The 11,571-nt window shown below is 46.4% G+C and overlaps 2 protein-coding genes across 2 annotated transcripts; one reads left to right on the forward strand and one right to left on the reverse strand.

Annotated features, from left to right (window-relative positions):
* Positions 1-7,444: 7,444 nt before the first annotated feature.
* On the reverse strand, positions 7,445-9,267 carry BORCS6 (BLOC-1 related complex subunit 6). The gene is given in 4 exon segments (XM_063153557.1): positions 7,445-8,793; positions 8,847-9,082; positions 9,084-9,155; positions 9,202-9,267. Coding segments are annotated over 4 exon segments (1,077 nt in total). The 3' UTR covers positions 7,445-8,090.
* On the forward strand, positions 9,066-11,334 carry PNRC1 (proline rich nuclear receptor coactivator 1). The gene is made up of 2 exons (XM_063150642.1): positions 9,066-9,646; positions 10,192-11,334. Exons 1-2 carry the CDS (start codon positions 9,266-9,268, stop codon positions 10,630-10,632), a joined length of 822 nt encoding a protein of 273 aa, XP_063006712.1. The 5' UTR covers positions 9,066-9,265; the 3' UTR covers positions 10,633-11,334.
* Positions 11,335-11,571: the final 237 nt, after the last annotated feature.

Genomic DNA, 11,571 nt, shown 5'->3' on the forward strand with positions numbered 1-11,571 from the left:
CCATAAACAATTTTTTTATTTTAGTTTTGGGGGGCAAAACCACATGTACAAAAATTGGCAATTGCTTTTTCTTTTTTTACGGGGTGAGGGCTGCAAAGGATGGTTCTATTACATTCATCGTCTGTTTAATGTCAAATATTATTTTCTTCTACATGACCCATAATATCCAAAACCCCAATAAGTAACTGTCTATCCAGTTTTGACAGCATTAGTCACCGTGGAGATACAGAAACTTCTGTATCAGGTGGCCTGCAGTGAGTACTTGCCAGCCCCGCAGATCCACCCCAGCCGATCTGTGGTGCTACAAGCAATTTACCACCTGGCCTATTTATTCTTTATTCTGCCTTCTAAAGAAACCTGGAGCCAAGCTTGCAGAGCTCCCTGTGGGATCGCTGATCTCTTTCTGCCCTAAGGGCATGCCACTTCTGCAGCAACTCTTCTGCAATGAGAACTCACTTTCAATCACACCTGCTGATGAATAGGTTGCCAAAATACAAGTATTTCAGCCTACTAGCACACTGGCTGAGCCAACACGATGTATACACAAAGTGCATTTGTTAATTTACTTTCTTAGAAGTTGTTCAGAGCAACAGTGTAACCTAGAAAGAAGAATCCACTAAACAGGAATGAAAGCTGGGAATGGAAAAAAAGGGCTCAGTAGTAGCATTCCCTGAGGGAACTGTTAAGAACTAAAAAGGGATTTAAAAAAAAAAAAAAAAAAAAAAAAAAAGCCTTACACATAAAACAGAGAAACCTTTTGATAGGACTCCCCAGTGTTTGCATCATCCAGCTGCCTTTTCATATAAGTAATACATACTATTAAAGATCCATCTAGCAGGCAGCAGTTACAAGCACATACATGCTGTTGTATGTGTGTCATGCATGTGTAACACAGTGTTATGTTCAACCCAGAAAACTTTTGTTTCCCAGGTATTGTGCAAATGGATATCAGCAGGATACTTAATTAAAAGTCGCATTACAGATTGGTAGAGAAACAAATATAGTTCTGTCCCAGTCTTGTTTTGTCTGTTAGCCAAGTTGAACTATTTCTGAGACAAAGAGCTGACCCTTATCTTGAAGCATAGCTTATAAGTAATCAAGGACAAAGAGCGTGCACAAGTGATTTCACAACTGTAAGTGCTGATGAATGAATGCCGCAACCAAAAATTCCTACAGTGCTAAGTCAATTCCAGTAGACATCAACAAGTTACAGAACTTTCTGGTTTATATTAACACACAAGGGAAACGTTCCATGACTCCTGCTTTGCCGACTGTCCCAATCAGTTGCCTCATTGCTCAGTTAAAGTGTAGGAAACAGACCTTAGCATTAGGTTGGACTGAAGTGTTTTCTATCATTGCCGATGTGTATTTTACATACTAAGATTGTACATACTTATTAAGATCTACACAGCTGGCCATTATTAAAAACTGAATTTTAACAACTTTTAAGCTTGACTTTTTACAGCTATTTTACTCAGTACAGTACAACATTAATTTTTGCTTTGAAACAGATGTTTTATAATTTTGTAGAATTAGTGTTTTGGTCATTATTTGCATTTTTTCCATTGTCGGTGTGGCACAGACAGTATGAATAATCTTGTTAAAAGGAATTGATTTTGCATACTAAAGTATGTACGTATGATTCTTGGCGAACAAAAGAAAGGAGCTGCTTTGGCATACCCTGTACTCCAAACATTCCATCCCATCCTTTTTTACCATGATTTCTTTCCAGTGTCTGTTGCAGGTAATAAATATAACACATCCCATTGAGTTTCATAACTTCCACCAAAATACATCCAGCTCTTTGTAAAGTCAGCAAAAGCCCTGTGTGAATGCATGCCAAAATGTAGGCAGGGAGACCAGAATTTCTTTTAGCAGTAGCCTTACTACAATATTTACTTAATCTTTCTATGATTAAAAAGAAAAACAATAAAGTTTGCTTTGGGGACTTGCACATATTGCATCACCTCACCATGTCACGTCCTATTTGGTGTTCTATAAACCCAGCACTGGGAGCCTACGTAAGCAGCAGCTGATTGATTGGCACCTTTCCTGCCAGATACATCACAGCACTCACAGTTATACTAGTCTTATTTTGCAAGTAGTTTGTAATTTTTAGTCGCATTTGTTGGCCTGTTGTTAAAATAAATCAGAACCAAATAATAAGACCTAGCTCTCTCCAATTACAGATACTTAATTTTTCTATAATGCCTCCTGTTTAGTATAATTATCTGCTGTATACGTAGTTTCTGACTTGCCAGTGCCTGCAGTTTGATTTTAAAGCAAGAAAATTGGTGGTGGCCATTCTGGGTACAAGAAGCATTGCAGAAGACAGCAGCAAGGAATTATAGAAGAAAGTGTAAGGTAATTTACTGTGACATTTTGAAGGCTAAAGGAATGTATGACATCAAAAGAAAACAGATCAGGTAGGCAGCAGAAGCATTGGCCAGGACCTGCAGATAGCCATTTGAAATTTGAGGCAAACAGGAATGAAAAACAAGGGCAGCCAGAAGAGGACACAACTGAGCTAATAAGGCTGGTGCCTTGCCAGTACGATAACACAGATGTAGTAAGTCATGCAATTGCGGACAGAAGATAAGTGGGATCAAAGAACAGCACCGAGAACTGATGAGGTCCAGAACAAGGTTTTGCCAGGGGAAATGGGGTACAGCTGGTGGCTGTCGAAAATGGTGAACGGGGCAGGGGAAGGAGGGGGTGAGGACACAGTTCTACTTTCCAGTTCCTCTCAGCAGACAAAAGAAAGCTGATGGCAGCGGAGCAGGAGAGATGAAAGGCTTTTAGTTGCACATCTCTTTCTTTAAAGAGGGAAACAAAACCAAACTAGATCGGTATCATCAACTATAAATGGCATGGAGGAAGAGTTTCGGAAAATGGAAAATCACAATGTTGCTCAGTAGTGAGAAACTTCCCATCCCTTCCAGCTGAGGACACGTCACTGGAAAAGTCCCAGTCTGAGAAAAAAAAAAATCCACTGAGTAAACAAATTGCATAGGCAGTGAAAACAGAAAGTGGAACAAAGTCAAAAGATACTTTGGCTTTAAAGGAGTTTATTTTCAGGTTAGCATTTCCTTGAATGGCATCAGCTCAAGTTCAGACAAGAAAAATCTCATTAGAGTGAAAATGGCTGGTAAACTTCACTGCTGGTATTAGGCCATTGAAAGAAAGCTCACTTATTAAAAATCTAGGATTTCAACCTGGGAGTTCTTGAATTTTCAGCTACTGAGTGTAGTAAGATGATCCCACTGACAAACCAGATACCCAGGATTGAGCAAGTTTGTGGATTTTTTTCCCTTAATTTACATGTGTTTCTAGACAAAGTCCTTAACTAAACCCTTCTGAACAACTCCCTGGGCATGGCTCTTTGTATTGCACGCAAGTTCAGTGGTGAGAATTTTTCCAGCTTGTCTATAAAGAAAACAAGGGGAAAACTTCCTCAGTGGCAATGAGACAAGAAATATAGTGTCAGATAAAATTCTAGGATTCTTACCTCTCTAGCTAGCATTCATAAAAACAAAAATACTGACATAAATTATTACCCTTCTCTAATAAAAATCTACTTTCAACAAAGGTACTTCATAGTAATTAATCACAGCAATGTTAACTCAAATTCTGGAAACAATTACAGTGGCAGCACTTTGTAGCAGTAATTGAGGAAAATAATCAAGATAGTTTTACCTTTGCTTTTCTGCTCCCCCACTTAATGAGTGCAGCTGGATCCTGGCCTATGCATATGACAGTCCAACCCTGCTAGCAAACCTTTTCACATTCTCTCAGGCTTGGCAAGAGGATCAATTAAGAGTCTTTGGGCAAAGAGGTTATAAGTTTTTGGTTTGTTTTTCATTTAGCTTCTAATGTGTATAAATAATATAAGGGAACCAGAACTTCAGGAAGGTTTCAAATTTTGATGATCGTTTTTCCTGTTACAAGATAAGGGCAATGTTACTGCTGTGGCAACAAGGGGCACAAGGATCTCGACTGCTAAGATGGGAGCTCAGGGCTCAAGTCCATTGGTCACATCTCTAGTTTTGGAGCTTCAAACAACAGAGAACAACAGCAACAAAAGCTTTCCTGAAGCACTAAGCTGAAGGGGCAAATGTTAAATTCAGTCGTGTTTCAATTCCTGCATCTGACGCAGTTACTGCGTTAAGCTTTCTAAAAGAGAAGCGTCATCAATTTTCCATTTCTTACATGCAGGGCAGGAGGTTCCAGGATGTGGCTAGGCTGGGGACAATGCCAGAAGTACAGACAATGCTTGCAAAAATGTACTAATTGGACTAATTTATAATTTTTATAGGAATGTTCTTTTCTCAAAGTAATTTTCAGGCAATAAAACCAGGTTGTGACAGTATCATAAACATGATTTGCTGTTATTTAAAAGTTGTTTTTTTCATGAGTACACACTAGGGTTGATCAGGACAAGGTAGCGTGGCATCTGACAGCCAGAACCTGTCTTATGTTGGATGACATCTATTGCAAGAGATGTCTGTCTTAACTCTTTTCAGTTTTGGCTTACAAAGTTTGCTAGAAGAATTGATCTTACTCCTCTGGAGAGCTGTTGATAATTTGGAAGCTTTGCAATTTTTTGTCTTTTGGTACTACAATCATGCTGTTTGAAACCATTTCAAAATAGTTGCATCTGTAATGCTAAGAGGTTTGTTCTTGGATTTAACTCACATGCTGCTCCTCGCACTGGTAACTCAGTCAAGAGCCTACTCATGGGAGTAAGTACCACCTAAAAGCTGCACATTGCAGCCAAAAATATTGTATATTTTAGATACAAAACACACACAAAGATGATGCATTCACTTATTGAACATTTGATACAGTTAAGCAACACTGGGGAAAAGGTCTTAAAAGTGAAGTGTTGGTGAAGTTCATTCTTGCTTTTTGTGACCATGTTTTTTCTCCACTGTAGTAAGGTTCTAGCTGGTAAAGCTTCTTTAAATAGCACAAATATACAGCTGGATCAGAGTCAAGGAACAGGAAACCTCACAAACAAAGGAAGACTAAAAATGCCCTGAATGAAGCAGAACCAACCATACCTTAATCAGAAAAAGGATTTCTACAGTCACACCTCACACTTGAAAAAAAAAATTATCAGACTAAACCAATTCCTAATAGAGTGGTGGTTCTCAGAGTAGAGAAGTCATTCCTAGTCCACAAATAATTCTGCATCTGGCTTTGCTTAGTGCTATGCAAATCATTATATTTTGTTAATTTTCTTCCCTGACCTTGCCCATCTTGTTACAATGAAAGTTCACTTGGCAGCTGATAAGGAAAGCAAACAATTGTATCACTGAGTGACCAAGCAAGAAAATATATGCAAGCCATTTGAAGGTCTTGGAAAACCCAGACATGGTTTTCCACTGGTCACCGACAGACTAAGCAAAAAAGGCTAAAAGAACTTGTAAGTTTTCACTCTCAACATCCAAAAGCTGGGAAGGCGCTAGAATTAACACAGGATGTGCACAAGAAAGCCTGGACTAGGATCAAAAGGGCAGTAGAGAAGCACATGGCTGCAGAAGGACCAGCTTCACCCTAAGTGACAGAGCCGCACTGCACTGCAGCTCGCAGGGATCCCCACGGGATTTCAAGGGCAGGGCTGCCACAGAGCTGCGCTGGCACAGACGCTGGCAAGTGTCACCACTCCTGCAGCAATGCTACGGACAGGGGGCTGGGAACTACAGCAGCCATGGGGCGACCAACCAATACCAACTGCGGGGGCACACAACAGGCTGGCATCAACTGCGCTGGGCCTGCCAGGGACGGCAAAGGCACAAGGCAGACACCAGGCAACAGGAGTCACTTCAACAAGTTCAGTTAAATCTGCCCTTCAAAAAAGCTGACGTGTTCAGAAAAATATTTTAAAAACAAACCCAAACAGCATAATTACTGCTTTCTTCATGCTTGCAATTCACAAGTCAGTCATTCCTTTTTCATCACATGAATGACATCACTGCCAGAAATGATTGCCTGAGGACCTAGACTGAAACCAGCTCTGCAATCTCCTGTGCAGATGCAGAAGCAGAGTTTAAATTAGCTTTCAAATTATTTTTCCAAATAAGAAACACAATAAGTGAAACACCTCAACAACAACTAACCACTAACAATTAAAAACATAAAAGTAATAACTTTATTCTACAGACTCAACAATTTTAGTAGGGAATTAGCATTGAATGAAGATGACTACAAATGAAAGACTATCAAAACCCAAGAGTGTACTGTAACACTTTAAAGGCTTCACCTTAGCTTGTGTGAGTGAGGAGTAGCTGTACATATGTGGCTACACAAATAAGCTTGCAGGTCTTTCCTGTACATTTCAACAGTACTCACAAATTGTGCAAGATCAACCTTTGGTGTTCACTCTTGGCATGTACCAAACACACTTAGCAAAACTACTGCATCTGCATAATAGACGAGTTCAAACTTTCCCAGGAATAACAGAACTATTAAAAGTGCAGCTGCTGCTGTGTTATTGAGCCATCTTTAGTGTCGTCTAGGCCCATGGGATGCAGCAGCAGTTCAGCTCTTTTCCTTCCCCCTGACTTGTGGTAGGCCTCTGGTCCCCTCCTGGAGCCACAGCAGACAACACCAGAGAGAGCCCTACCTTGGCACAGCCCAGTTCCAGTCTTGTCCCGTTGCTAGGGCTACAAGGCCACACATGAAACACAGCCCTGTGCTGAGGGACACGTGGCCGTGCCAAGGGGCTCAAAACAGGCCAGAGAGTGGCATCATGCAAAGCAGGCTAGCATTAACACAAATTATTCTGTTCTAATTCACTATTGTCTGCATGCAGAAGCACAGGGTATCACAGTGCTCACCCCTCACCTGGTGTTTTTGAGGAGATTACGGGGGGGTAGCAGCTCTGCCCATGGTAAACCTGTCTGCTCTTCAACCACAGGTCCAGGACCAGAGCAGTATTTCTGGCTACCTTCATTCCAACGTTTTTACGAGCTGCTGGTCACCAAAAGCACTATTACACTTACATAAGATTATTGATCCTTTTTCTGCTGAAATCTTGTTACAGGGACATTTGTGACCTAAACAGATTGCTAAGAGCATCACCTAAGAGGCTTTTTGCATAGGAACATTAGCGAGTAGAGAATTCAGCTACTTTCAGGTCTCAGAGAAACACTCCCTGATATAGCAGAATCACTTCTGCACACTGTGATTTGTATACAAAAGCTTCAAAGTTATACAAATAAATTATTCCAAAGCAGTCATTTTATGTCAGTCATACACCCACGTAATGTCATCATGTACTTCTATTCCTCATGTAATTAGATATTTTCCCAACTGGAAAGAAAAAAAAACCAAAATAAAAAACAAAAAACAAATTACAAAATAACAGGATCATTTCACAGTGATGCCATTTAAACTTTTACACCATGAAAACTGTAAAGATTAATAGAGGCAAAGCACATTTAATCTGAAAGCTTTTATTTAGAACTTTGCTTATGATTTGTTCTTATCTGAATCTAAATTATCTTCCATGGACTTTATATTCTTCTCAGAAAACAAGTGTCTTTGCTATGTGTATTAAACTTACTCTTATCTTAAAACTGTGTCCTGTAAGAAAGAGTGGTGTTCAGTGAGTTTATTTGCTTTAAAAACATAGGTGAGAATTACTCTTCAGGCTCCAAATCAACTACAAATAAGCACAGATGCCTGTAAGCATCAAGCAGGTACTCACAAGAATTTTTAATTTGATTTTTAAAAAAATCTACTTTTAATTAATACTCGTTAGTTTCTCTTAGCCCTCAATAAATAGAAAGCGTAAGGCATGTGAAATCCAAATTCTTTAATGGAGCTGAAGCTAAAAAGCACCATCTGCCATGTACCCCGCGGTTTTCAACCGGGACTTTTTCCTTCGTCCGCCGCAAAAATTTCCCTTCGTCCAGATCAACCCAGGCGCTCTGGCCACGGCTGCCGGCAAGTCACGCACGGGGAGAGCGAGCGAGGATGCGCAGGCGGGAGCTGCGGACGCCGTGAGCGGTGGGGCCGCCGGAGCCAAAGAGCAGCAGCCGCAGGCCCGGCTGCCGGCACGGGAGGAGCGGCGGCGGGAGCAGCTACTTGCAGAGCCCCTCCAGCCGCTCCAGCGTGCCCTTCATGTCACGGATGCGCTTGGCCAGGGCGGGCACGGGCTGCATGGCGCGGTCCAGCTCCTCGCAGCGCGCCACCAGCGCGTACATGGCGCGGATGCTGAGGTCGGCCGCCTCGCCCAGGCTCTCCACGCCGTCGCGGTAGGTCTGGATGCAGCCGACGCTGAGCGCCGTCAGCGCCTGCAGCCCGCAGTGCACGTTCCGCAGCAGCTCGTCCACCTGCGCCGCCACCTGCCCGGCCAGGGCCACCACGTCCTGCAGCGCCCCGGGGTCGATGGCGGGGATGGAGGACCCGCCGCCCCCCGCCGGAGGCTCGCCCCGCGGGGCGCCGCTCAGCCGGATCCGCCGCTCCAGGTTGTTGGCTACGAACTGGGTGAGGCGCCCTTCGCGCAGCACCGTCCCCTCCAGTTCCAGGGCGCTCGCCAGCGTCGCCCGGCGCCCCTCCGACAGCTGCCGCCCCGCCACCGCCGCCCCTCCGCCGCCAGCCAGGCTGAGCGCCTCCAGGCTCCGCTCGTCCCGCCCCCGCCCCTCCGCCGGCGCCGCGGCCGGGCCCGGCTCCTCCATGGCGAGCGACGCGTGCCCGCCCGCTGCCACCGCCCACCGGGGGCGCGCCGACGCCTGTTTACGTCTCCCGCGATTGGCTGAGAGGCCCGGGGAGGCGTGGCCTCGGCTGTTCGTGCGGATCCCGATTGGCCGGTGGAGCACCGCCCGCCTGCCGCGCACTGCGAGCCCGTGACTCGGAGACCGGGAGGGCGTGTCGGCCCGGATTGGGCGGCCCCTAAGGGAGGCGTGGCCCCGAGTGTTTGTGTCGCTTTCGATTGGCTGGAGCCAGGGCAGAGAGGCCGCTGCTCCCCCGCGATTGGCGGGGCGGGGCAGAGAGGGGCGATGCTGGCGCCATCCGCGCACGGCGGTTGGCGCGGGGGCGGAAGTGGGCGGGACGCACCCGGGTAACAACACCGGGGAGCTGTTGGTGGCTCGCCTCACTCCCCCGCCATGTTCTCCTAGCGGCGGCTCCGGTTGCGCCACCACTTCCTCACCCCGTCACAAAGCTCGGGCAGACCCTCCCCAGCAATCCGACCCGCTCGTCCCTGCTTGGGCTTGACCCTTCTCCCCGGCACAACTCTGGGTACCCACGTCCTACCATGGTTACCACCACGGCGCCACCGCCCTTCCTGGCTCGGATCTCGGCGGGCACCGAAGACCCGCGGCGGCTGCCGCCCTCCGCCCTGCTCCAGCGCCTCCGGCGCGGGGACAGCAACTGCGAGAACCAGCCCAGCTGCTGCCTGGCGGGCCCGGGGGGCAGCGCCCGCCCCGCGCTGAAGAGGGTGCGGCGGAGGAAGGGAAAGATCCGGCCCGGCCCCGCGGGGCTTCTACCCAGTCGCTACCAGCAGTACCAGCAGCACCGCGCCGGGCTGGGGAGACGGACGCCGCTAGGAACCGACTTGGTGACGGACGCCCCCCCGGAGGAACCCCCTGCGCCTGCCCCCTCGAGACCCGCGCCCGGCAAACCCCTCAGGAAGGAGGTAAAGACAAGACTGTGCTACTTTTCCTCACTTCAGCCCGCTCCCGGTGCCCGGCGAGCCGGCCGACGGCTTTCCCTTTCCCTCGGGGTGGGGGGGGGGAACGGCGAGCGGGGCGCCCCCTCAGAGCGGTGAGGGGGGGGGAGCGGGCGGGGGGGCGGCAGAGTTTCCGTTACGCTCGGACGGGGCGGGGCGGGGCTGAGGGAGAACCGTGGGCGGTGATTGGCTGCCCGGCGCCCACCAATGGGCGCGCGGCGCTGCGCCCCAGCAACAAGCCGGATTTAGCGCCGCGCTGGCCGCGCGCCAGCCCCGCCCCGCGCTCGCCGAAGGCGGGACGTGCGCGGCGCGCAGCGCCCCATGGCGGCCGGCGGGGCTCCGCGCCCTCAGGCCCCCGGTGCCGGCCGAGCGGCGGGAAATAGCGGGGAGAAGGTTTCTCGGTACCCCTCCCCCTGCCGAGGTGGCCCCCCGCGCTTCAGTAAGTGTCGGGGGCGGTGAGGGAGCGCGGAGGAGAGGGGTGTAGTTGAGTTGATTGTTCTTTGTCTCCGCAGTTCTTAAAAAACAAGATGGGAAAGACAGAGAAGGCGGCCGTTCCCTACGGCCAGCCCGTTCACAGCTTACACCTGTGTGAACAACCAAAGATTAACAGGCCGAAGAGTAAGTGTAACGCGCCAGTGACGAAGATCGCCTCGGCGAAAAAGATAGAGAACTTTTGGCAGGATTCTGTGTCGCCAGAAATAGTTCAGAAGCAGGAGAAAAAGCCACTTAAAAACACAGAAAACTTCAGAAATGCCAAGTCCAAGAAACCTATCGCCCTCAATGAAGTGAGCCAAAAAGAAAATTACGCTGGGGCAAAGTTCAGTGACCCACCGTCTCCCAGTGTCCTTCCAAAGCCCCCCAGCCACTGGGTGGGTGGCACAGCTGAACTGTCCGACCAAAACAGGGAGTTGATGGCAGTCCATTTGAAAACTCTCCTAAAAGTTCAAGCGTAGTTTCCAAGATCTCTTGAGTAATTGGCAAAGAAAACTCCATCCAGGAAACTTAAACATGCCTTGTTGCAACAAAAATTGCAAAAGACTGTCAAGTCTTATAATCACATGAAAAAATCCTTGTATTATATTTTTTATGGTTGTGTAAATAGTGTACATCTTGTATTATGTGTATATTCTTGTTCATACTTTGAGAGGTACATTTTAGTTTTGTTATGAAAGGATGTATTTTGCACTGCCTGATTGGTAGATGTCTTGTATATAAAATATGGACAATTTTACGTGTGTGCTTGACACATGAAGACTTGACTTGCTTTGCACAAGGTAATGAAAATTTTGGAAGGAGAGAGTACAGCTTTTTGATTAAGGTTCCAGATCAAATGTGAATGTTCTATTCGTGCACTACTGACAATAGTTTTACATTCTGTCTCCCAATCAAGTATTAACATGGAATTTTCCATACAAATGTGAAGTTTTGCCGTCTGCTCTGGAAACTTATCTGGAATTCCCGTTCATCTGTTCATTTTTAAAATTAACTGGAGTTTGACTAAAATTCCAACCCACCAATTCGAGCACTGCTGATTTCTTTAAAAAAGTTTAAAAACAAAAACCAAGGAGAAAAAAAAAAAAGGAAAGAGCAGAGCTTTCTGCCAAAAATTCAATTGGTCACTAAAAAATTAAATAAAACAATTTGGCCTCCCCTTATACATGTCTCTGTTTTTCTTTGAGTGTGTGTCTGTTAATTCAAGTATGTGAATTTAAATCACTTGATAGCCTTCTAGTGCATTGGTAGAAATACTTCATCTTTTAATTATCTCAGGGAAAATGAGGAGATAAATAATGCACCAAGAATTCCTTACCTTTAAAAAAAAACACCACCTTTGTGACAAATCGTTCCAGGATTGTTTTGTTTGTTGAAAACTGAGAGTTCAAGCAAGTTGG

This window comes from Melospiza melodia, chromosome 3 (genome assembly GCF_035770615.1).
Source record: "Melospiza melodia melodia isolate bMelMel2 chromosome 3, bMelMel2.pri, whole genome shotgun sequence".
NCBI classification, from domain to species: domain Eukaryota; kingdom Metazoa; phylum Chordata; class Aves; order Passeriformes; family Passerellidae; genus Melospiza; species Melospiza melodia.